This window comes from Anabrus simplex, chromosome 2 (assembly GCF_040414725.1).
Source record: "Anabrus simplex isolate iqAnaSimp1 chromosome 2, ASM4041472v1, whole genome shotgun sequence".
NCBI classification, from domain to species: domain Eukaryota; kingdom Metazoa; phylum Arthropoda; class Insecta; order Orthoptera; family Tettigoniidae; genus Anabrus; species Anabrus simplex.
The window spans coordinates 1,118,402,014-1,118,429,938 of NC_090266.1; the positions used below are offsets into that span (position 1 = coordinate 1,118,402,014).

Genomic DNA, 27,925 nt, shown 5'->3' on the forward strand with positions numbered 1-27,925 from the left:
GAATTTTTTAAATTAATTTTGGACCAATCGTGTCGTTCTTCTTCATATTTGATGTGTAAACTTTAGCCGACCAATAAACGCATGTGGGTGTGTCTTAATTATTCATGAAAGGTCTCGAATCTTCCCCGAGAGTATAAAAACTGCTTATTTTCCGGGCTCTCCGCCACTCGTACAACATCTAGCTTAGTGTATAGCAGGAGGCGGGAAGCACCTCTTTCATCCGCCCGGAGCTCTTCAACAAGGTAATGGCCGTTTAACATCTTTCTTTTTTCTTGCTAGCTCAGCAGTTTAACCCGTGGGACAGGTCCGAAACCTTTAATATGTAACCTATAACTTAAAACATGTAAAATTTTTCGATCTTTGTAAGACTTCATATATCTTTAAATGTAAATCAGGGATAGAGAGTGCTTTACCCTCTCGAGCTCCCCTTCATTTCTGAATTGAGGTGACTACGTTTTCGTAACTTATTTTCTACTTTTCCCTAATGTGTTAAAATTTTTCTTATACGAGTCACCTCTATAGTATGGGAATAGCCCCTGTGTATCGGCTTAGCGCCACTTAGGTTTTAACAAGCTTTTATGTAGGAGTGCAAGTACACGCCTCCATTCATCTTGATATTTTTTTGGGGCCATTTAATTAATCTGTTCATTTTCAATGAAGGCCCAGTAGATTGGGTACTAGATACCCCTGTTTCTTTGTAGGTGTGCCTTGAGGGCAGTTGATAGTAATGTTGGTTGTTGCCTTTGATAGGCTCGGAAAATTGAGAGCGGGTTAGCTCTTTCACTTGTGGTAATGTGCCTCAGAGAGGCTTGAGATTTAAAGGTGGGAGCAAACCCTCCATTGTATTGAGGGAATTTCTGCCCTTTGGTAATATGTTGGTTGTAAGCTGAGAGCTCAGGAATTGTAAAAATTAGGGCTTGTGGCCCAGATTGTTAAAGTCTATTTAATCTAGGCTTTCTTGGTCTTGTACCTGATTTGACTTGTTATTTGTTAAAAATCCGAAATTTTTTATGTGAAAATTGTTTTGAAAATATAACCTTTAATGAAATTTTAATTCATCTTTCGGCCTTGTAGTTAGAAGGTGCGGGCTGGAATGGGTCTTTCACCTCTGCTGATCCACCAAAACACGGTAACAGACATTATTAATTACAAAACACAGATATATAGCACGACTGATGCATGCTTGCAATGTGCAGGTCAGACACAAAATTATCCACCTATTCGTGTGACGTCATCAGAGCTACAGTAAGCCTACACTAAGGAGGCGGACATTTCTTAAGTACAAAACACAGATGTACGGCATGACTTCGACGCGTTTTCATTGCGTGGGTAGTACGGACGAAAGCATTCACAAATTTTTGCGATGTTATCAGAGTAAGATTTGTACCCGCTTTGAAACTGAATCATTCTTCTCTGACGAATTACATTGGGGGGTCTTGTATGCGAGATTATTTAAAAATTTTCTTCGCTCTGAAAAGGTGGGGGGATTCTAATACATGAGTAAATACGGTAATGCAAGATGCACGGTTGGATAAGATGATCAGCAGAATGGTACAAGCAGGATATACGTTCTACCAGAACGTAAGGAACCTGGTGTGGAACACTGTGCATCAGGGACCCTTAAAATTGAATGTGCTGCCTGAACAATAAGACATGTCAAAAAGAAGCCCACTGTGTGTATGTTTTTCTATGTTTTGGAACATCAGATAAAAACACAAAATAAAGGATAAACTGATGGGTCTTATATTAAAAAACAAGAGAACACATGCAGGATTTAAAATTAAATTTTCCATGAAAATAGGTTTATGCATTTTCTTCACAACTCTAGAGGTTTGCTGCCCCATGAGGGGGACATTAGAACACGTCGTACATGGTGGCTAAAAGGAGCACTAGAGGCTCTCAAGTTTGAAGAGAGTGTTGGTACCCAGAGTTCCTCGTGTCAGGCTTCTCGTTTTCATCTTTCCCTTGGTCACTCTTGTTCTCTTCCGACCCAACGGTATTAGGTTTGCAAAGCCTAAGGAGTCTTTTCTTTCCACCCCCTTCCTTTTCTTATGCTGATGCCTTCATTCTTCAAGATGTCTGACCACCTCCATTTTCCTTCTGACTAGTGTTAATAGAGGATAGTTGCCTAGTTGTACCACCATATAAAGGTTTGCAAGAAGATTACCGTATTTCCTAGCATTATCGTCGCACTTTTTATACCAAAATTTTCGAAAAAATAGAAGGTTGCGACCATTATACGAAAAAAAATTTTAATACCAGTATTTGTATTACTCAAAAAATGTATAACTAAACTGTATTTGATACAAATTTAAGATGCATGTAATACTCGCGTTTATACATCAAAATAATTAAAATAGTCCTAAACAAAATTCATAATTATTCGCAACAATTCAGCGAACTTTTTTCCAACCTGAAAATAAAAATGCACGTATTAAGTTAATTGTCATTAATTTGAGTATTAAAGTTAAAATATTACACTTGCAAAAAATTGTCGCTTTATAGTGAAATACAGACTTGCCGGTAGACAATTTATTCCAAATCTTCTGTGTCGCTATCGCAGGTTTCAGTATCTGATGCGCCGTCCTCGCCGCTGTTAATACGAGTATCAGATTCTTCGTCTCTCTGCCACACTGAGTCATCTTCGGATCCATCTAGTGCATTCGAAATCCCAGTCTTTTTGAGGCTCTTGGAGACTAGTTCAAGTGGTATAAGATCCCAACTCTTCATCACCCATGAGCATAACAAGTCCAAGGGTGGACACCTGATATTTCCAGCGGGCGTCAATTGCTGATTGCCACTCATCATCCACTTGTTGTAAAATCGACGTGTGGTCTTTAAAGGGTTTATTAATACATACGTCTAGTAGCTGCAAAGCAGATGTTAGGCTACCAGGAATGACTATCTGTTGCGTCTTATTTTTACTGAGAAGTTGCTTCACTTCGTTCATGAGGTGACCTTGGAAACTATCTAAAAACAAGCAGAGCTGGTTGTTTTAGTAGTGCACCGGGTCTTCTATCCCACACAGTTTTAAACCAGTCCAGCATGAGTTCTACGTCCATCCAACCCTTTGGTTGCACTCGTACATGAATTCCACAGGGAAACTGTATATTCTTAGGCATCGTTTTCCTCTTGAAAATGATGTAAGGTGGCAACTTTCTTCCGTCAGCTGTAATGGCTAGCATTGCCGTGCATCGCAACTTCTCACTACCGCTGATTTTCATTAATACACTCCGTAATCCTTTTAGCGCAATAGTGCTGTTGCGAGGCATATAAAAAAAAGATTGGAGTCTGATCGGCATTACCGATTTGAGAAAGCAAGTACGAAGTTTCCTTGTGAAATCGGTGAAAATTTACAATTTTGTCCGTGTAATCAGCAGGCAACTTTTGGCTCAGTGTTGTTCTCCTTCGCACTGACAGATTGTGTCATCGCATGAACCCCTTAATCCACCCACGACTCGCCTTAAACCGAGTTATGTTGTGTTTGCGCGCTACCTCCCGTCCTTTAATTTGTAACATTTCATACGATACACTGCAGCCATTGCTACGTATTTCATTGACGTGCATAAACACTTCGTCAGTTATAGGAAACTTCCCTGTTTTAGGACCTCTAAACGCGCGTCTAGAAGGGTTTGTTCTTTTTAGCTTGTTTTTTAATTTCCGACAGTCACGCACCAACTTTTCACTCACTGAAAACTTTCTTTCTGCAGCTCTGTTCCCGTGCTGTTCAGCGAAGGCAATTACACTTAGCTTGAAGACCGCAGAATAGTTTCTATATTTAACCATAATGCTTACAAATGCTTCACACGTTAATGTTTTGCAATATAAATGACTTTCCGTAATTGTTCACTATTAAAACAAATTTCTACAAACACCCCAAACACAAATTAAAAACTTAAATTCTCACGCACACATGTCTACAGTAAACACATCAGTCACAAACAAATAAATGCATCTATGATCTGTCCATTCCAGAGTAGCCAATACTGTTAGGCAGCAAGGAAGCATGCAGCAATTTGTTATCAGTTGAGCTCGTTGGTTGCGACACACTAGTGCGCTTGCGCAAAGCTCACAAACCGGAGCACGAATGTCTTCATACATCACTCTAGCTAGCGCGGTGTAGATCTACTGTAGTTAACCGTGTTCCGAGACGTCAGTAACAAACATTCATTTTTCCAATTTCTTTTAAACACGCGGTAATTAGGTTAATATTTCTTCCCAGTTATTGATGATTTTACATTACATTACTGACGACTTTATAAAATAAAACTTTAATACCATTGGATAATAATTATCTTGACTGCTTGGGTAAAAGTTTTCATCCCATGCCCGGACACTTATAACGTAGTAGTAAGATAAAAGTCTAGCGATGACAACTGAGACATCGTAAATAATTCGGCTGACTGTGAGCTGAATAATTCCGTGGAAATCTGCGTTATCGTCTTGGATTTCACTTTGTGCGCAGTAACGCAGGAGCCGGTCCCATGGTGTAGGGGTAGCGTGCCTGCCTCTTACACGGAGGCGCCGGGTTCAATTCACGGCCGGGTCAGGGAATTTTACCTGTACCTGAGGGCTGGTTCGAGGTCCACTCAACCTACGCGATTACAATTGAGGAGCTATCTGACGGTGAGATGGCGGCCCCGGTCTAGAGAGCCACATGACACCTCGTAATCTGCAGGCCTTCGGGCTGAGCAGCGGTCGCTTGCTAGGCCAAGGTCCTTCGCGACTGTTGCTCCGGGGGGTGGGGGGGTGGTTGTAATAACACAATTCTATCAGACCTCTTGTCTACTAGAAGACAAGTGTGTGCTGGTACCGGTATTTCCTGGCGACGTTGCCAATAAGCAATAACTTACAGCCTTACGTATTTCAAATGAGAACCTATAACATGTAGGTGGTGAATAAATTGTACACTGACTCGTGACCACGTTGTCAAACTGCCGATAGCCTACCGGTATTATTTATTTATACGTTGTGCAACATCTCCCAAATGTGACTGTGTTGCCAAATTGCCCATAAACCATACACGTATTTAAATTGCGCAATCATGTGCAACTTACATTGCAGTTCCATTTACCTTTTAACCAGATTGGTGAACAAAATTTGGACGTGCGACGATTATGCGATTAAATGTTTAAAGTCCGATTTTTGTATTGAAAATAAAGGATCCGGCGATTACACGGTGGCAACGATTATGCCGGGAAATACAGTACTCATTAAACATTATTAGAGGTGCAAATCCAAAAATCGTAATAAATTTTCACATTGAGAGAAAGTCTGAAGTAGAAAGCAGGAGCTGGGAAAGAAAATGTGAACCAAACTAAAGGAAATGTATGTCTTTGACCATAGAAGTAAGTTAGAAGTACAAATAATGTTCCCAGGCTACAACACTGGACATGCTAGAAGATGTAGAAGCCAAGGGTGACTGTCCACTATTGTTACCAATGACTTCAACATGGACAGAGTCGCAAGACTGCTAGTACAGGGTAAGTCGTACTACATTCCCATGACAAAAAGAGTGATAGGTGATGAAAGGTAACCTCTCTCAGAAAAAAAACTAAGCCACAGAAAGAGAACTACAAACATGGCATTATAAAAGTGCAATGAAGGGAAAATGTCTGGTTTTAAACACAACCACACTTACTTGTCATAAATAACGATAGCATCATTTTGGGCAACAAGAGGATCGTAAGTGCCCTTCTTATCCATCAGGTGCTGCTGGAAATTTTCAGCGGAAATCCAGAACTCAAGTAAACTCAAACTCTGGTTCCCTTCTTGTTCCATGTACTATTAAAAGAAATAAAACAAGAAATTCAACAAGCAGATGGAACATGAACATATGGTCAACTTTAAACATGAAGTAGTTAACTGCAAAGAAAAATCTTTCAACACTCAATCCTTTCAACTTTCATATTTCTTATGGATAACAACACCAAGTGGAAATGAAAACACTGTGGATAGTTTGCATACTTAACACGTCATCAGCCCCATGTACTAACTTCGGGTATTGTGATGTTTATACTTGTATACAAGGAAAGGAATTCACAAAAACAAGAAGAGAATTGCCGACAGGTTCGAACCCCACTGTCAGCATCTCCGAGATGGTTTCCCATGGTTTCCCACTTTCACACACCATAATTAAGGCCATAGTCAATTTCTTTCCACTCCTAGCCCATTTCTATTCAACTGTCATCGTAAGATCTATCTGTGTCGGTGAAATGTACAGCAAACTGTAAAAAAAAAATTGCCAAGGAATTTGAAAAACATTTCAAAGATGGCTGCCCATTTTATCTGCCCAACTCCACGGACAATGGCCAATGTGGCTAGGATATTAAAACACCAAGCTTCCCCAGTCAGCAATATAACCAAATAAATAATTTATGAACAACTTAGAACGAGTCTGAAGGACTCATTCCATCCTGATATATATAAATGTACATAAAATTTCTTCTATCTGTACATTTTTACATCTCAGATGAGATCAACCCCATTTGGTGTAATTTGTTTATTTGTGGAATAATATATACATATATCTTCAGTATACCGTAATGCCTTTCAGCATTCAGTCTGCAATCCTCTGTGAATTTACTAACCACCACCACAATGCTCTATTTATAACCAGTTCTGTGGCCTTGTTTAGTTCAACAACAACAACAACAATAACATGAAACCTGTCCTAATGACCACCCCTATAAGCCGACAACATTGCTCCAGTGGCACAATGCAGAAATTTTGAAGCCACAGAGGATATTCTGTCAGTAGACCTGGAGGAAATACCAACTAAGTCTTAGAAGCTGTTTTCGAGCACCACTAAGAATGACGTCTCCTGCTTCCAGCTCACCAATCACCTGGCAAACTATGAACCAACTGTTTTATTTAGAGGACAAAAGCTTGGGTACAATCACATTCTAAAATATCTCTGAGTCACCCTTGACAGAACCCTGAGACACAAAGAACACCTCACTATAGTTCTGTTTTTATGAGTTCCGACTTGACAGTTAACCAGAAGTCAGGCGGTGGCGCCAAACTGCTACGATACAAACAGCTGATTTACGATACACAACACGAATGGAAATGTATATACTGGAATATAAGTTCATAATCAATTATTCTTTGTAGCAAAATACATAATTGACATAAGATAAACAATAATACACAACACAATTAGGATAAAAATATGTCAATGCTCGAACAAATAAAACGTGATAAAATACCTGTTATACGGCCTATGGCTTCGAAATAAGTATTTCGACTTTTGAAACTGTGAAGAGTCTGTTATTCTCAGCTACATAATCCCTCACTTGGGCCTAACACAGTTCTATGGCATTAAAATGGCAATGGTATGATGGAAGACGAATTACTTTATGCCCATGCCTCCTGGCTATTTCATCCACCACATAAATTGGACCCTGGGGCTTGTTTTGTTTCATAAGATGCATGAGATCCCCCTTCCTCATGTCATCATGAACTGAAATATTGTGCTCTTTCAACCACTTAATCAATTCATTCTTTCTAGCCACTATTGTTGGTGCTTTGTCAAGAATGACGGAGTGGTTGGGGGCATTGTCCATGATTATAATGCTCTTTTCAAGCAAGTGGCTCAGCAGGCTTCTTTTTAAAACCATTTCTGGAATGTGCCACTATTCGCTTCCTCGTGGTAATTTCCGGTTTTCTTAGATCAGAATACATACAAGCAATTTGGCACAAAACCTTGCGGAGTACCAGCGTGAATCACTATGACACCGGCCCCCTTCCCAAGAGGTACTGGCATAGTGCCTTCTACTGAATCATCTGTCCAGCCTTTGCTCTGGGAAAGAAGCATTAACCCAAGTTTCATTCAACCATACAATGAAATCAAAATTCTCGTCAATCTCTCACAGAAATCTGCACCGCCACATCACAATATTGCTTCTCTCCATCAGCACTCTTCCCCCGTTAAACTTCTTGTACCTAAAACCCAGATTTTTTGCTACTTTTCTAAGAGAAGATTTGCTCTCACTGGAAAGTTCACCGTTTTCAAGAGAACTACACAACTTCTCAAGAGTAGGATATTCTTTCCTACAGTAATAGGTGTAAATATGCTGACGAATTGCATATTGTTGAAAAGTGTCTAATGCCGTTACCGATTTAGGCTTATTCCTCTTTTTCCCTGGAGTTTCAAGTTTGGTTGGCCCCGCTGTCTGGTTCTCGGCAGAGTACTTCTCCTTCCCTATGCTTATAACTGTGCTCTCGTTAATTTTGGTCGCACCAGCTGTTCTTTGAACTGCTTTCGCAACAGGCAAGAGAGGCGTGCTGTTATCTTTTTCCTTCTTGAAATACTCCCTAACATTGCAAACAATTTCCCAGGCTTGGCTCCTTACTGGAGTACCATGTCCAAAAGGCTTTCTTCTCTTGGGAGCTTCATCCTTAGACGTAGGCATCGACATGACAGAATATCAAATTCGGCCTGAAATTAACCTAATATATAACTACCGAGAGCAATATTAAACTAAGCTACTATATACATAAGATCACTATTGTACCTTGTTACACACTATTCGCTACAATATAATGCACTATATTATTAAAAAATACCAAACTATAAATTTATTAACTCGACACTACGAAATATAAACGAACAACCTAGCACAAAGACACACAAAGACCGCAAAAAGAACTGAGCACAATAAAACACACAGCTGATAGCACATGGTTACAGTAAACAACAGATCGACAACACTGCTAACCGGAATTGGAGTCTAACGCGCCCTATCGGAGCAATCGGCTGCCTATGATTGGGTGTTGATTAATTCACGTAACCTCCGCCAAAAGGCAACGCTTAAATGTCAAGTCGAAACTCATAATAAATGAACCATAATCTCTCTCAAAATGCTTCATGGAATAACACCTTGCATAAACTCTGTGGTACTTCCTGGTGAGTCTCTACTGTTTTTGTGCCTACACTTAACTACTCTGCTACAGAATACTGTGCTCCTATGTGATTGAAAAGAGCAGATGCCAAGTTAAACGATACAAAAGGAAGCAAGTGCTACTCAGAGAGCAAAGAAGATCTGGACAACACCCTCATTTCCTCTTCATCAGGAATTCTGTCAACCACCGTATCAGCGGCTTATATCTCAGAGACCAGCCTGTATTGTGCTGGCAGACTCGCGGCGGACTGCTTTGACACCAACCAATCCTGGAACGATGAGCGAGCAAATGAAGGCTTCTACTAAAGCCGCGCATGCCCCACATCTGACGAGGAAGCTGATGGAGAGTGACCTCCCAAAAAAAGGAGGGAGGGGTTGACATTTCAACAGACTGAGAACAGAGTACAGCTGATCAAACTACTTTTACACAAACTCCCTCAAAAAGGAAAAATTAAAACACGTCCACCTCAGTCAATACAATATATAAAAAACACTTAAAAAAAACTATTACTAAAAATTTCAGGTACTGGTACATGTTTTCGCCAATATTTAGGCCTCATATTAAAAACAATCTTTCAACAATCAATCTTTTCAAGTTTCAGGTTTTGTATTTCTTATGGATAATAACACCAAGTGCAAAATGAAAATCTTGCAGACAGCTTGCATACTTCCTAACATGTTATCAGCCCCATGAGATTCAAACTACCATTGTCATAAGTGGCGATGGAGGTACTCTGCAGCGTACAGCTGTGGCGACGAAAAGCGGACCAACGCTGCCCTCAGCATTCCTATCCTGGAAGTAATAATGACATAATGACATATTCTAACACGTGACGTTTAACTGGCTAAAAAAGAAATTAAAAGTTGATTTGTAAACTTATGTATTTCTCTAATATTGCCATATGATTAAATAAATAAATAAATAAATAAATAAATAAATAAATAAATAAATAAATAAATAAATAAATAAATAAATAAATAAATAAATAAATAAATACACTGAAAACTCGTTAGTGCGTTCCTCATTAACAAGTTTTTCTTCTTAGCACATCGTAAATTCGAAGTCCCAATTCTCATCCTATTGAACCTACTGTATATAAAAATTCCTTACTTATCGCATCATGAATTTTTGCTATTACCGCTTCGTACGATCACATTTTTCCTAGCCCTGAAAATGTTACTGTATTTGTCATCCCTTGTGAAAGAAACGTCATTTCCAACTTGGGTAAATGCTGTCTACACAGTTGTGCGATTACAGCAAATGGCCTTCCTGAACTTCACAGAGTAAGTTGCACTTTCAGGGAGCAAGTTGATAGCCTCAAGAATCTTCAGTTTTGCTTGCCGGTTAGCTGCGAGATTGCTGAATAGCAAAGTGAGCCTCTTTGTGATTGTATTTCGCATTCCATTCAGAAAGTAGAAATTTATTTCGTGCTGAGTGGTACAGTGAAGTGTAGCGAATATTTGTTGCACGATACGGTAGCCTATGTATAGCTGGATTAGAAACATAATCGTGTGAAATTTACTCGTGTGGTGCATATTTGTCTTGTGATAACCTCGTTATGGATACAGAAAATGCGAAATTCCTTAATAATGAAGACTAAATTAAAATCTGTCAGAAAGTGGACTGGCATAAGCGGACAGAGGTTGCGAATGTTAAAACTTGCACCTTCGAGTAACGACTAACTCACGTTGGTCAAAAGTTTTGTTTGATTCAAAATGGCGGCCAAAGTTATTCCTGGCAGTTGGTCGAGTATAACCTCCAATTCAATGTCTAAGAGTATGACCAGAAAATAATGTTGAATAACCCACTGCACAAAAATAAAAGGCTTCTACACTACTAACATTTCTTTTAGAAATGAGTGTGATCTGCAATAATACTTCAATATTTTTGTTGGCCCTTGTGCACATTTTCATGCTTGTTGTCCTTACTCTGGCGCTTCTTTTACACCTTTCAGGGTATTCGTTATTTTATAATCCCCACCGAAAAAGATTTTCATTTTTGTTCTTTTGTGTTTTTCACACCTTTTAATACTCTCCTCTCATCTTTAGAAATGGTAGATAGGCCTATAGTTTTCACTATACTCGTGGATACACGAGATAAAATGCCCTCATGTCGGATAAAATCTTCTCTAGTGTTTCCATATCCCTGCTGGACATTTTTTATTTGTATATTTATCAGTAAGTTTTCTCGCTTAACTCATTCGTTTTTCTTGTCCCCTGCAGAAACATCTTAACGAGGTTTCACTGTAAAAAAAAAAAAAAAAAAAAAGTAAGTAAATAAATAAATAAGCAACAAATTTTTCCAAGACTCAGTTTAAAATCCCATAAAGGCAATGTATTTTGTATCCCTTTCTAAGGACCACTCTTTCTGACCAATGACCAGGAATTTTCCTGGTGTGACCTCTTCCTAAAGATCATTTCCAGTGTTAAACTTACTGAATATAGTATGTATCTACAATTGAAATGACATATATCTTCCAAAACTCAATGGTAGCCAGGATGCTGAATGCGTTCCAAGGTACTCAACCGTCCACTGAGATTTGTGCTGGACAAAGCGGAGGCAGGACAGGTTTTTCTCCAGGTACTCCCGTTTTCCCTGCCATCTTTCATTCCAGCAACACACTCCAATATAATTTCATCTGTCAGTCATTAATCATTGCCCCAGATGAGTGCGACAGGGTTCAGCAGCTGACAAAGTTCCTATCCTGACGCTAGATGGGGGCTTCATTCGCTCCATTCCTGGCCTAGCTGAAACTGGAAACAGGCTGTGGATTTTCATTTGCACTGAATGCATTTAAATCAACTACATATTACATTACTACTTTAATAGTACATTATGCTACAAGCCTATAATGGCAATAATTTCCACACTAGTGTCTCAATTACCATTATAGGCGAGTTTCATACAACTGTTTATGCTCGACGATAATTATAAGTCTATTTTTGAAATATTCATAAATTCCTGACGAGATGTAGCTCGACAGTTGAGTTCACTGAATGGAGCGCAGAACACATGCACTGTGTTATTGATTTTTCGTGAGTGGATCAGAGTCCTTGACAATGTCATATGTTTTCAAAGCTTTGATAGGTTATCATAACCTAGCTTTATTTCAAATACAAATTGTTTATTGTACAGTTGGTGAAGTGAATTTTCGGAAATGTGCCGTATGGTTGTGGATTATTGGAAGCAGAAGGTGCATTGATGTTAATATGTGTGTCCGACATGTTTGATTTTGGAAACAAGTGCAAAGCTAGTGCGCTGATAACATCCTTACCTAATTGGTCAAACAGTTGTATCATATTGAAAATCTGAACTCTGATTGGTGGAGAACCTGTATCATAATTGTTGTGTGTCCTTAGCGATCTCAGCTCTGCGCCTGATAGCTCCGCAACACGCCGCAGCCCGGATCTTTCCAGACTCTACGAGGTGACTGCAGTGCGCTTGCTTATGACGTTAGCCAGCACTATAAAAGGAGCAGCATTCCGCTACTTCCCAGGACTCCCCAGTGTCCGACGCCAGATTACACTGAAAGTCGAACACGGGGGCTATCCCTCTTAAACATGTGTATCGAACAGGTGGACTGAATTCTGGTTGTGAGGTTTCACCTCTGGCAGTGCCTCACCTCCCGCTTCCTGTAGCCACGTCGAGCCCCGATGCCAGTATTCTACTCATCCCTCAGTCCTCACTTACGCTCCGACATCAACATTAGTATTCTACTAATTGTGAATATTTATGTCAGTTCCTGACAAGCCTACGGCAATTACTAGCATTCTGTTAGTGCAAACTTTCATTGCAAGTTACACTAATAATTCTACAAGGCAGATAGTTTTCGACTATCTTGAACTCTCCTTTATTTGACAGACTATCTCCTCAAGATAGATTCATATGTATATAGAACTCTCATGTGTATAAGTGTATATTTCAACAGACCCTCAGTATACTGTTAATATCATCATTAATTGCGTGTAAGTTCATCCAGCTTCAAGAGAAGTTTAGTTATATTTATGTACATATTGTGTAAAAAACTTATTGAAGCAATAAATTTATCTTGTGTTTCTGTATACCGAATCCTTGTATACAACACAACAATAATGAAAACCTGAACTCTGACTGGTGGAGAACCTGTATCATAACGAAACTTGGACTATAATGAGCCTCATTAAGATTCAGTTTTCCGGCATATAATATTTATATTTCAGCATCGTCGAGCATAAAATATTTTTAAATACCCACCTCCTTCCAAGAAACCAGCTTTCTAAATAATAATAATAATAATAATAATAATAATAATAATAATAATAATAATAATAATAATAATAATAATAATATTATTTACTATCCCACCAACATCTTTCATGGTTTTTGGAGATGCCAAGGTGCTGGAAGCATTTCAGCAAACTGAAGAAGGGCATTACAGACATTAAGGTATTATCAGGGGCCGTGAACAGAGACCAGTGACTTCTGGTAATAAACATGAGAGAGACTAAGGACAAGAAAGGGACAGAAAATATATACACTGACTGACAGAGCAAATGCAACACCAAGAAGGAGTGGTTCGAAAGGGATGAAAGTTGGGGAAAAAACAGAGACGGCACGGACGAATAATTGATGTTTATTTCAAACCGATATGCAGGTTACGCAATGCGCACGGCATCGACTCAGTAGGATGTAGGACCACCGCGAGCGGCGATGCACGCAGAAACACGTCGAGGTACAGAGTCAATAAGAGCGCGGATGGTGTCCTGAGGGATGGTTCTCCATTCTCTGTCAACCATTTCCCACAGTTGGTCGTCCGTACGAGGCTGGGGCAGAGTTTGCAAACGGCGTCCAATGAGATCCCACACGTGTTCGATTGGTGAGAGATCCGGAGAGTACGCTGGCCACGGAAGCATCTGTACACCTCGTAGAGCCTGTTGGGAGATGCGAGCAGTGTGTGGGCGGGCATTATCCTGCTGAAACAGAGCACTGGGCAGCCCCTGAAGGTACGGGAGTGCCACCGGCCGCAGCACATGCTGCACGTAGCGGTGGGCATTTAACGTGCCTTGAATACGCACTAGAGGTGACGTGGAATCATACGCAATAGCGCCCCAAACCATGATGCCGCGTTGTCTAGCGGTAGGGCGCTCCACAGTTACTGCCGGATTTGACCTTTCTCCACGCCGACGCCACACTCGTCTGCGGTGACTATCACTGACAGAACAGAAGCGTGACTCATCGGAGAACACGACGTTCCGCCATTCCCTCATCCAAGTCACTCTAGCCCGGCACCGTGCCAGGCGTGCACATCTATGCTGTGGAGTCAATGGTAGTCTTCTGAGCGGACGCCGGGAGTGCAGGCCTCCTTCAACCAATCGACGGGAAATTGTTCTGGTCGATATTGGAACAGCCAGGGTGTCTTGCACATGCTGAAGAATGGCGGTTGACGTGGCGTGCGGGGCTGCCACCGCTTGACGGCGGATGCGCCGATCCTCGCGTGCTGACGTCACTCGGGCTGCACCTGGACCCCTCGCACGTGCCACATGTCCCTGCGCCAACCATCTTCGCCACAGGCGCTGCACCGTGGACACATCCCTATGGGTATCGGCTGCGATTTGACGAAGCGACCAACCTGCCCTTCTCAGCCCGATCACCATACCCCTCGTAAAGTCGTTTGTCTGCTGGAAATGCCTCCGTTGACAGCGGCCTGGCATTCTTAGCTATACACGTGTCCTGTGGCACACGACAACACGTTCTACAATGACTGTCGGCTGAGAAATCATGGTACGAAGTGGGCCATTCGCCAACGCCGTGTCCCATTTATTGTTCGCTACGTGCGCAGCACAGCGGCGCATTTCACATCATGAGCATACCTCAGTGACGTCAGTCAACCCTGCAATTGGCATAAAGTTCTGACCACTCCTTCTTGGTGTTGCATTTGCTCTGTCAGTCAGTGTACATAGGCTAAAAGAGGAGAAAATCTAAGAATATCTGAAAACCATGGCAATGGATGAATGACAAATGAGAAAAGAAAAATATTCAGAAACACACTAAGAGAAGCAGCGGAAGTAGTATGTGGAAGGACTAGAATGAAGAAAGGATGGAAGGAAAACCCCTGGTGGAATGATAGAACGATACATTGTCGAGCATAAAATGAATAAGTAAAATTATTTCAAGAATAAAATTTACTGTGTCCACCTATTCAATACAATTGTATTCTGTAGTGATTAAATCCTACATGAATTACATATACTGATTAGGAACATGTTTTGCCCAATTTCAGCCTAATAATAATCTTAAGTCCAAGTCTTTAAACCAATTAAACATTAGAACTTGAAACTAAATACAATGATCTTATGCTTAAAATTTTTTTTACAAAAAGTTTTCCTTTAGGTGATATTTACGTAGATTTACAATTTACGACAAGGAAGCAATGACTAGAAATAGTCCAAAGCGTAAATCGGAACTTCTCCAACTGTATGGATGAATCATTAAGTTGATAGTTTATACAGTTGTGTCCATTCAAAGGTGGTTATGGTCACCTATGTCGTAAGTACACAGCTACAAAACCGGAACCGTGGCAAAATGTCGATCTTCATGGGCTTGGATATCCTATTAGAAAGAAGCATGGTTGGATGGTAATATTTTAGAGGTTAAAAAATGTGTATATTGGAACATATTGTCAATATCATTCATTAGTCAGGTGCTCATCTGATAAAATGTTTCTTGGAATTTTGTGCCATTCTTGTCGGATTAATGTTCCCGTTGTTACATTGTTCTACCTCTGGGAGGATTTATGAGTATTGTCTGTAATTGAATAAGAGAAAAAAAGAATTTAGAATGATGAATGTAGAGCCCACATAATAATTGTAAAGATGAAAGTGTTATACCCCATAAATGTGGACGAACTTGCATGTCCAGTCACATGTTAGCTGGATCCACTTGTTCCGGTTGTGTCTGAACAACTAACCTTGTTACTTCTAGTGAAGTATTGATGAGGTAACGGAGAGGCGGAGCGTAGAGGGGAAAGAGGAGTGAGTTTTAACTTATGCGTGGTAATTGGGGTGCATGCATGCTGTGACTGAAACATACTGGGGACTTCATTCTGATTTACAGCCTGGATTAACCTTGGAGTTGCCTCATATAACGGATTTTTGTTGTCAATGACGTCGCTAAGATTATTATTTTTATTATAAGTTTGCTCTAAATAAATATACAAGTTTTCTGTCTCACTCAATAATTTCCCCTTACCTAGGCTTCTAACGATCGTCAAATCTTTCTCTATTGAGGTGAATTTATGTCCCGTTTCACTCATATGCTGGCTCATGGCTGAATGCTTGTTATGTTTGGAAGCATTGTAATGTTCCAGATGCAATGTGTAAAAGCTTCTCCCTGTCTGACCGAGATACGTGAACCCACACTGTGTATACTTTAACCTATAAACACCAGATCTTGAGTAAACGTTGTTATTATTATTATTGACCTTATTGTGGTTTAGGAATATGTTCTGGTTATTATTTACTGTCCTGAAAACTATGTTGACGTGTTTTTTTAAAACATTAGTGATTTGATGAATAGCCGGGCTGTTACACGTAAACATGGCATAGCTATTTTTCTTTTGATTTCTCTGGGACTAGGTTGGAAGATAGCCTAATTTTGATCTTATTAATTAACCAATTGATTATATTTATTTTAAAGCCATTGAACTGAGCTAACTGTCTTAGATAATTCAGTTCTATTTCCAAACTTTTTGGCAAAAGAGGAATTTTTACTGCCCTATATATTAGACTATGATAGGCAGCTAGTTTTTGGGTCTTAGGATGCAAGGATGAATCTTTAATAGTTATGGGTGAATGAGTAGGATTCCTAAAAATTTGAAATTCAAAAGTGTTATTCAAGCGCGTAACTGTTAAATCTAAAAAATTTAAAGAATTTTTGACATCATCTTTGGTAAAGTTCATATTAGGGTCTATTTTGTTTAGTGAAACTAATATATCGTCACAATTAGTAATGTCTTTATTGAGGATCACAAAAGTATCGTCAATAACACAGGCACACAAGTTAAAACTCGCTCCCCTTTTCTTTCTACGCTCCACCACTCTGTTACCGCATCAATACTTCACTAAAAGTAACAAAGTTAGTCGTTCAGACACAACCGGAACATTTATGGGGTATAACATTTTCATCTTTACAATTATTATGTGGGCTCTACATTCATCATTCTAATTTTTTTTTTCTCTTATTCAGTTACAGACAATACTCATAAATCCTCCCAAAGGTAGAACAATGTACCAACGGGAACATTAATCCGACAAGAATGGCACAAAATTCCAAGAAACATTTTATCAGATGAGCACCTGACTAATGAATGATATTGACAATATGTTCCAGCATACACGTTTTTAACCTAAAATATTACCATCCAACCATGCCTCCTTCTAATAGGATATCCAAGCCCATAAAAATCGACATTATACCACAGTTCTGGTTTTGTAGCTCTGTACTTACGACATAGGTGACCATAACCACCTTTGAATGAACATAACTGTATAAACTATCAACCTAATGATTCATCCATACAGTTGGAGAAGTTCCGATTTACGCTTTGGACTATTTCTAGTCATTGTATGATAATTTTAATTGCTTCCCTGTCACAAATTCTGGGTTTTAATTAATGTACACATTGTAAATCTATGTATATATCACCTAAAGCACAACTTTTTGTAAAAAAAATTTTAAGCATAAGACCATTGTATTTAGTTTTAAGTTCTAATGTTTAATTGGTTTAAAGACTTGACCTTATGATTATTATTATTAGGCTGAAGATGCCCAAAATAAGGCAAAACATGTTCCTAATTAGTATATGTAATTCATGTAGGATTTAATCACTACAGAATATAATTGTGTTGAATAGGTGGACACAGTACATTTTATTCTTGAAATAATTTTACTTATTGTTATGTTCAATATGGAACAGATATGAGATTAGTTACTTGTAACATAAAATTAATGCCAAACAAATGTTACTACCTGTATACTATGATATAGTATTGTTATAAAAAAACAAATTAGTACATAAATTTAGATAAAACTTCACTTGCTTTACAGTGATAGAATACATATTTGTAAAGGTGTTGTTGAAATATCTCTATTGATGAAGATATTGGAAATTTGATGATAGTTACAATTCTATCTGGTTTCAAAAAATGTTGATTACCTCCATGAAATAAAATAAAGCAGATTCGTTGTAGAGAATATCTGAGAGGGCAACGTTGCCACTGGTCAAGATATCTATCTGATGCTTGCAGTAGAATTCACTCTGACGGAATTCCTGGAAGTACCTGTAAAAATAAAATGACTAATTGTGAAGAAAATCAATGCCGAACAAGTGTTACTACTGTATACAATGATATAGCGATACAAAAGAAAAATTTAGATAAAACTTCACTCACTGTTATAAGCTATAAATTTCAGTTTTGTTCCATATTGAAGTGAATCGTAAGAAATAAATTGACAATACAATATATCAACTCCCCGGTGTGTACCTTAATTAAGACCACAGTTGCTTCCTTTGCATTCCTAGCCCTTTCCTGTCCCATCATCACCAAAAGACCTAACCAAGTCTGTGTAACATCAAAACACTAACAAAATAACTTTACTGGTGATTATCTTGAAGGAATAAAATGGAATTTTGTAGCAGCTGAATGAATTCGTTGAAATACTTATGCTGCCACGACTTTATTTATAACCCTCAAAGCTCTTAGTAGTGCACAGATTGTGGGTATGATTTCTGGCACAGTTCATCAACATTGCTTGAAGCAATTTTCACACAACCTTGAAAACAGGTCAAAATTACAAGGTTTCATGTCAGAGACTATCGACCTGTTCAACATGGTAGTCACTGGTTCAGTCACAAGGGAAGTAGCACCGTCGGGCAAGATTTAAGGGGGATTTTCCCCACAGGAAGTGTAATATTATTTACACGATATATTGTATTGAAGTTTTCTTCTTCACACACCGAGCGAGTACGCTATGCAATTCGAGTCACGTAGCTGTAAACATGTATTCAGGAGATAGTGTGTTCAAACCCCACCAACAGCAGCCCTGAAGATGGTTTACCATGGTTTCACACCACCTTAATTTTCTTTTTCAATTTGCTTTACGTCGCACCGACACAGATAGGTCTTATGGCGACGAGATGGGAAAGGTCTAGGAGCGAGAAGGCCATGGCCTTAAGGTACAGCCTGGTGTGAAAATGGGAAACCATGAAAAACCATCTTCAGGGCTGCCGACAGTGGGGTTCGAACCAACTACCTTCCGGATGCAAGCTCACAGCTGCACGCCCCTAACCACACGGCCAACTCGCCCAGTGTGTACCTTAAGTAAGACCACAGTTGCTTCCTTTGCATTCCTAGCCCATTCCCTGTCCCATTGTCACCAAAAGACCTAACCAAGTCGGTGTAACATTTAAAACACTAACAAAAAGAAAAAAATTCACAGATAAAAGAGGTAATGTTCCATGAAGTGATGCAGGTTTTCAGGTTCTTTCTTAAACCCTATAAATGTTGAAATGTGTCAGAATTCATACCACAATCTGTGCACTACTAAGAGTGTTAAGGGTTATAAATAAAGTAGTGACAACATAAGTGTTTCAATGAATTCATTGAACTCTTACAAAATTACATTTTATTCCTTCAAGATAATCATCAGTAAATTTCTGGACTATTTGTCAAACATGTGGGAGTCATTGGATGGAGTCAGCAATATGGTCTCTGCTGATCACATTGCTTGGAGCAATTTTCACTCAAACTTGTCAACAAGTCAAAATTACAAGGTTTCATGTCAGAGACCACCCACCTGTTCAACATGGTAGTCACTGCTTGAGTTACAAGGGAAGGAGCACTGTTGGGCAAGATTTAAGGGGAATTTTCCCCACAGGAAGTGTGGATCTTTGCGCAGCTCAAGGCAACACAGATAGTACACTGCGTTGACAGATTCATCTAGGTGTACAGTACAGCCAATGATGTGCATTACAATCAACATAACTTTCATCTTGATAAGTTCTTGGCAAATTTTCTTCGGAGGTAGCATTACTGGGAAGTGCCATTTATTCTACTGTTGCTTTAATTCAAGTAATTGTGCCCATGCCTAGATTTCATCAATGGTCACAATATGCTGCAGGAATGCATATTTCCAACATACCAGCTACTGCCCGTGTCATTTCTGTACCGTCAAGTAACAGGTTAAAATAATGTTTCAGTAAGTGCTACACTATTTGATGTCTGAGCCCAACTACTCGGGTAGATCTCAAGACAGTCCACAATGGCGATTTAGGGGAAAAGAGATCCTTTAAGAATAAATGTTCAACCATTGCAAGGTAAACCCACAGACGAATCCCAACCTCACTTTCACACTGGGCATTCAACTGATATAACACATTGTGACAGACTTCACATAACCCTGGAAGGCCGTAGGCCACCTGTATTTACATCCGTAATAGCCGTTCTACCCTTGAAAGGTGGTACACCACGCTTGACTCACTTGTAATGTTTACAAGGACAACAGTACTCACTGCACAACTGGCTCTCTATGCATCAACACATATAAATCATGTTCAGTCTTCTTTGTTCATTGCTCTTTGAAGATCAATACAATCTCTGAAATGGTGATATTTGAACTTCATTTTCAATACTTTCACCCATGGAAATGGCATCAGCTCATACAAAATGAGTGATCATAGGGATCTTGAAGGAATAACTGTAATTTTTTACTCTAGCTAAAAATAAAAATAATGTATTCACAATAGCAGAATATGAGATTACATAAGAATATTGGGAATACCCAAAATTCATACAAATCAAACATCAAAATTGGAAGTTCAATTGATTCAGTTTAACTAGAGACGATTTAGAATACTGAGAGAATCGTTAATAATTCCTATGAGAAACACTCGTTAAAGAATTTAGAGTAATCCGAATTCCACGTAAATTTAAAAAAGTAAACCCATTAATTTCTATTTGTCTTCCCATATATTGTAGTGCCATTTACCTTATCCACCTCATCAGTCTGGTTTAGATCTCCCTCAAATCGTACGATTGCTCTACCCTCCTCATGGACCCTTCAGCTTGTATGCTTTCCATTTTAAAGACTTAGATCTGTGGCCAGCACAGTCCTCTCTCTGTGGTGTCTTGTGTTGGTAAGTAGGTCACCTTTCAGGCCCAATCCTAATATACGTTCTATGCAACATGAAAACCAACACGGGATGTGGTACTGCATCTCCCGGGTGGGCACTGCTGAAATGTTGCTGAACATTCGTAGGGCACTGGTCCATTTAGAAGCTGATAGCCCTATCCTGCGGTAAGTGATTGGTGGTGATTATTATTTTAAGAAGAAGTACAACTAGGCAACCATCCTCTATCCTGTGGTAACCCAAGAGTTAATAATGTTATTTGCTTTATGTCCCGCTAACTACTTTTTAAGGTCTTCGGAGACGCCGAGGTGCCGGAATTTAGTCCCGTAGGAGTTCTTTTATGTGCCCGTAAATCTAACGACACGGGGCTGTCGTATTTGAGCACCTTCAAATACCACCGGACTGAGCCAGGATCGAACCTGCCAAGTTGGGGTTAGAAGGTCAGCGCCTTAACCGTCTGAGCCACTCAGCCCGGCAACCCAAGAGTTAACCTTAAGAAAGTTAGCATACACTTTACCTCTCAACGTGTGCCCAGCCCAAGACTGAAAAGCCTGATTCCACAATTCTCTTCTTAAGCAACGATCTGTTCATTTATTGGCTACATCACAATTGATATTTAATTTTGCAAGTGCTAAGGTTCACTCAGTCTTTCATGCACTGTAGGTGTTCATGATCAACATGAAGTAGGGAATTGAGGACACTAAAAGGATGAATGTATGTTTTCCAACTAGCTCTCATCAGCCATAAACCACAAAACTTATTGGGGGGCATACAGCAGGGCAGTCATGTGGAAATTCACTTATTTCCAAGGTGGCTCCTTTGCTAAGCTCATCAATATATCCTAGAAACCTGGATCTAACCTTATGAAGAGATGGTCAATGTAGAGGATAAACAAGACCAGGATAAATGTATCTATTCAATTTTGGTCGGGTTTCAATAATGGAGATTTAACCAGTTTGGTTACTTTTTATGCAATGTGCTAATCACAGAATAGGCCTACTCATCTCATACTTCATTAAAATCAACACCTATTTGCTATTTGCTGGTTAAAGAAATATATTTTCAACCACATAGAGAAGTAATTTCTAGAGGACTGATAATACGGCTTTTGGTAAAAATACTTACTTTCTTGTGGACTATTTTGAGTCCAATGGAAGCAACGTTATTTTCTGCTAAGTGAACAACATTTGAATACCATGTTCATTCCTTGCTATTGCAGCAAAATCATCTGCAAAAGCAACAGAAGAAGTTAATCGAACCTAAGTTCAACAAGAAAGCCATAATTCTAGCAAGCTTCTCCATCAGTAAGCTCTTTAACCCATTAACGCTGTGCATGATCAAATGATCATGCAGCCTTATACAGCCTTATATAATACTGCATATTTTCAAATCCTATTTGTTTAATCTACTAACAGTTTGATGTACGTGCATGTGACAACCAAGAATGCCCTATGTATTATACTCTAGTTTTCAACTGGTGGAATTTTTGCATTGTGAGATGGAGAGTGCTTGTGTGAGGATCTACAATGGATGTGCGCTTCAAGTAAGTAATTGTTTTATAGTCCTGTTCACATAGATAAGCCCTCCAGAGCTTTATAAGTGAAAGATTACAGCATGTAGTGTGTGATGGACCTCTTTTCCAACAATACATGCCAACTGTATCCTTGTACCTCATACAAAAATTATACAACATTTACCATGAAGCCAGCACCATCCAATTGTCTTAAAGGGCAGCATATAAAACCCACTGATCAAACTCGTGCAGAAAGCTAGATGGAAAGTCAACCAGTCACACAGGATAAAATACTCCCTTCACGGGATTCCTCCAAAACTGGTGAATTTCAATTGCTTTGTTTGCAGCAGCATAATTAGGGCAGCCAAACCCAATATCCCCATGGGAACAGAAAAAAATACCTACCATGGTGGAACAAGGAAGTCAAACAACTGGTAAAGATTTATGAAGAAAAATGGAGATCCTGTTTTGGACAACCAGCATTTACAATCCCTGAATGACCAGAGAAAAGAAAAGTAGCATATTCAAATGGAGACTTAATTTTACTCACTCTACCCATAAAGGATGGTCACTCCTCTTAAAACGTGGTGCAGCATCATCAAAATTAGCAGACGTGAAAAAAAATATATAGTATACAGAACAACTCATTAAACAATGGTCTGTAAATGACCCACTTAACGCTACTCATCAAAACAGTCTTCAAACAATCAATGAACAAATAATAATAATAATAATAATAATAATAATAATAATAATAATAATAATAATAATAATAATAATAATAATAATAATAATAATAATAATAATAATAATAATAACATTGGCTTTATGTCCCACTAACTACTTTTATGGTTTTCAGAGATGCTTAGGTGCCAGAATTTAGTCCTGCAGGAGTTCTTTTACATGCCAGTAAATCTACCGACATGAGGCTGGCAAATTTGAGCACCTTCAACACCACCGGACTGAGCCAGGATCGAACCTGTCAAGTTGGTGTCAGAAGGTCAGCGTCTCAACCGTCTCAGCCTGGCCAATGGCCAACTAAGATTCCCTGCTACTCCGCTGTTCACAAACAGTAAATAAGATAAAGCAATCAGATTCCTGAAATCAGAAAAAGCAGCCGACCTGGATGGCATATTTCCAGAATTCAAAATAGGCCTACACCTAGGAAAAAAAAAAACAGTAGGAAATGGATCCAGGAATTTTCTGTAAATATCTTGAACATATACCAGCAGAATTCAAAACTGCAAAAAATACCAACACCACTGGAAGCTCAGTTAGCATAATCCTGTTCTGTCTCGTATAATCTAAAAATTTTCATGACCATATGATGTCCTGGTCTGAGATTGGTTTCTTGAATAGACTATACTCACCGCAAACTGACCGATTACCTGGCACAGCTCAGCAAGATGCCTGTCATAACCATTACAATTCCACTGTAATAGTGCCATATTGTGGACTTCTTAGAAAAGTGTTAGGTACTAAGCGGTGAGATGCTACTTAGCCTACACTGACATCACCATCCGAAGATTGAGACGATTGCTCTACGTAAAATATACTTCATAATTTGATTCCAGATTGACGTCAACTATTCATATGATTAAGAGATGTAATAGTCCATCTTTTCAATGCATATAATCAGTGAAATTAGATCACTCAAACATATGAGAATAATACAGGGTGCGGCAGAAATACCTGTCGAATTTCAGACGTAAATAACTCGGCAACGCAACAAGCCATTCACAATTTTGCTGCGCAGTTTAAAAGAGCAGAGTTTGCCATTTATGTCACATACAGTAGTTTAGAGCGAACTAAAGGTCATATTGGCCACAACTTTCAAACAGGTGTTATTGTCGTGGTGCGCGTAATCTTAGCCTTGGCCTTGAAGAACACTTGCATCGTTTTGTCCGGCTAGTCAGTCAGCCAGCCAGCCAGCCAGCCAGCCAGTCGCTAGCATGGCGTGGAGTGGTGAACACCCAGGTTTTGCGATTGAGAGTTATTTAAAAAATGCCGACTCTTACCACAACACAGCATTTGTTTCGCAGACACATTGGCTTAGGTTGACATGAGAAAGATCTGAGCAGGAACACCATTCTGTTATGGGTGAAGAGTTTGAGAAAAAGTGGTTCGAGTGTGAAAACAAAGCTGCCTGGTAGGCCTCGTAGTGTCCGAACACCAGAGACCATCCGTGCAGTGAGACACGCCGTCACGCAATCTCTTCAACGTTCGGTGCATAGGCATTCACGTGCTCTGGGACTCTCGGATCGCACCGTAAGGAGGATTTTACACGCAGACATGAAGTTCCATCCGTACAAAATGGTGGGTGTTCAGAAACTCAGTGAATGTGATTGGGCCAATTACAGAGTGTGTTGTGAGACTATCCTGGAAACTGTAGCAGATGACACCAGCGTCCTGACAAGTGATTAAGTGCACATTCATTTTTCAGGCTACGTTAATAAACAAAATTTTTGGTACTGGTCCGCAACCAATCCTCAACAGATCCATAAGCGACCTCTCCACAGTGAGCATGTTAGCGTGTTACTGTTTGGTGCGCTGATGCTTATTTTGGAATTGTTGGACCTTACTTTTTTGAAGAGGACAGAACTGTAATAGTAACATCAGATCGTTACGTACAGCTGTTACGCAAGTTCCTGCAGCCGACATTCACTGCCTTAGGTAACCTGCTGTGTGGTTCCAACAAGATGGTGCCACTGCACACACAGCCAGGGCGTCGATGGATCTCCCCAGAGAAATGTTTCCAGGACGTCTCATCACCTTACGGGGTGACGTTCCGTGGCCAGCCTGTTCCCCTGACCTCGCCCCGTGCGATTTCTTTCTCTGGGGATACTTGAAGGATCGCACCTTCCAACATAAGCCGTGAACACTACATGACCTGAAAGCTGCCATCTGTGAAGAAATCGAGGCAATACCAGGAGACATGCGGGAGAGGCTTCAGAGGTGCATCAAACAGGACGATTGGCATTTGGATGACATTATTTTCAAAACTGTGACCGTATACAGGTCTCGGTTGAGTGAATATGGGTCAGTGTGTTACTGGGCTAGCTTTGTCGGCATGGCGCGCGTGGCCTTGGCCAGGTGATAACCTGTTTCTGACTCGGAGGGGTAGCTGGCTGACTGGAAATAAAAAAATAAAAATAAAAGCGGGCGAGAGATGAAAATAGCCAGAATATGTTCGTCTGCAATCACATTGATTTATAATAAAGGAAATGTTTATAATATCTTTGGTGGCGTGATATACATAATTAAGAAGGTACACATGAACGATATTTGACTGGACTGTGTTAATAATGTCACGTGTGAATTATAAAAATTAATAACTGAATTTTTACTTAATTTCAATGGTATTTCAGCAGAAATTAAGGTGAAATTATTTAATCAAACCCCATAAGAATTCAGTACTTGAATTGACTTCACTTCCTACGAGTGCTACGCGGCGATATTTAAGGCAAGTCGTAAGAGTACAAGCTCTCACATATTCATGGTTTACTCACTGCAGTCACTTCATTCACTTCGCTAGCTGGATTTCAACGCAGAACATCAGTGGGGACACTATCATCAGGGATATTGGACTCATTCCTGTGTTGGACGCTTTCTTCGGATCATGCAAACCCACGACCTAAATTAGTGCAACAAACAGACGTCGAAATAGCAGATAAATCCTAAATGTACGTTTTCATCATAAATTGCAAGTGTGCTTAGAATTTCTCTTAATTCATTTGGTACAAGTTTCAGCAATCTTCCGAGAGTGTAAACGTGGAAGAGGACCTCTACATTATCATCGCCAGAAGATAGAAGTTCGTGCCAGAGACTCCACACATTCCATCACGAGATTCTAAGCCCATCGACCAGCGTCGGCAGCAGGAAAATGCAAGGACTTCAGCCTTAGAATGTGTGATTGAGGACCCCAGAACTTCGACATGAAAACAACAAAATAAGTTAAGTCGACAATGTCTCATTTATATCTGTTCTATGTAGCTCTATTTCTACTCTTAATCTTTCTTCAGATTTGGTCTATAATATCTAGTTGATTTATTTTTCACGGTATTTCACTGGTTATTTCTTACGTGTGAGATAGGAATTGTAGCTTAATTTGCATACTTGCTCGATTCATGACCACGTGTTGTTGAGTTCGAAGATGATGGATCAGTTGAAGTTATCCATGTGTTATCAGAACCATCCTTTCTCATAGTACAAATTTCATTATGATAGCGAGTTAATCTGTGTTAGATGAATTTACCGAGGTGATATTTTCCCAATATTTTTAACATTTTCATGATAAATTGGACTTTTACTCGTACCTCGTGGTTACGATAGCATGTCATCAGGATATTAATTCCAAATTGAGAGTAGGGATTTATTTAGAGTACATGTGTTGTGGTATATGATTACTAATGGATTAATCGAGACAAATTTAATGAGGATAAGACTTGTTTTGGGACGATAACAGGTTCTTATAATTTTCCTGACTACACATTGCGTGATAAGTGGTTACGCTGAGTTATTGTCGTCATTATAATGATGTACTGTACGTGTAATTTATGTGGAATTGGTACGTGCGATATGAGTCTTTGTGATATTGAATTTTAGCGTGTTAATGTAGTGATGTTTTTATACATGATGTTGATCATGGTATTATGGAAATACTGAATCTTCGAGATTATACGAGGTGTAGTCAATGTAGTAATGTCTTTTGATGATAAGGATAAGTCCATGTTGATCGATGTACTCCATAATTCAGGATAATATCCTAATAATGCTCATGAAAGTCAGTAATTCTAAGTTTAAGGTACGTGTAAATCATCTTGGAGGACCTTAGGTCTGGAAAATTGAATATCCTAATACGGTTACAGTTCGGAACCAGGCGAGCTCACTTTTCGATGTCATATTTCGTACTCACGTGGAGACTTTACCTTTTAATATTTTGAAATGAACTAATGGGAGAGTGGTGATACTAATTAATACCCGAATGTGACGTGTAGATATTGTAGATATTTCTTTCTTTGGCATTTTTCAGTAGCTAGTCGTAGATTTAGTAGATTTTCTAGTGTTAAGACATTTATTTTCTGTGCATTTGTGTTGTGGTGATGTGTGACACTTTGATGGTGTTAATTCATTGTGGGGACAGGATTTCCACGTTGAGGAAATATATATTTTCTATTTATTGATTTTTCTGAGGAGTCATGATGCTTATTTTTGTTCTTATAATGACCAAGCGATAATAAGTTCTGTTGTTATTTCTCACGAGGAGATAAGTGGGAAGACGTGAACAGATATACTCGACGTCTCGAATTAACTTTCAGAAAACAAAGGCAAATTCAAAT

General features: G+C 39.3%; 1 protein-coding gene across 1 annotated transcript in view; it reads right to left on the bottom strand.

Moving 5' to 3' along the window:
• The window catches only part of pkaap (A-kinase anchoring protein pkaap), a 217,149-nt gene that overhangs the window by 148,953 nt on the left and 40,271 nt on the right, over positions 1 to 27,925 (bottom strand). Inside the window, exons 4-5 of the mRNA XM_067139711.2 lie at positions 18,101 to 18,224; positions 5,642 to 5,784 (exon numbers count right to left, since the gene is read on the bottom strand). Of these exons, the coding sequence (XP_066995812.2) occupies positions 5,642 to 5,784; positions 18,101 to 18,224 (267 nt within the window). The remainder of the gene's footprint in view (positions 1 to 5,641; positions 5,785 to 18,100; positions 18,225 to 27,925) is intronic.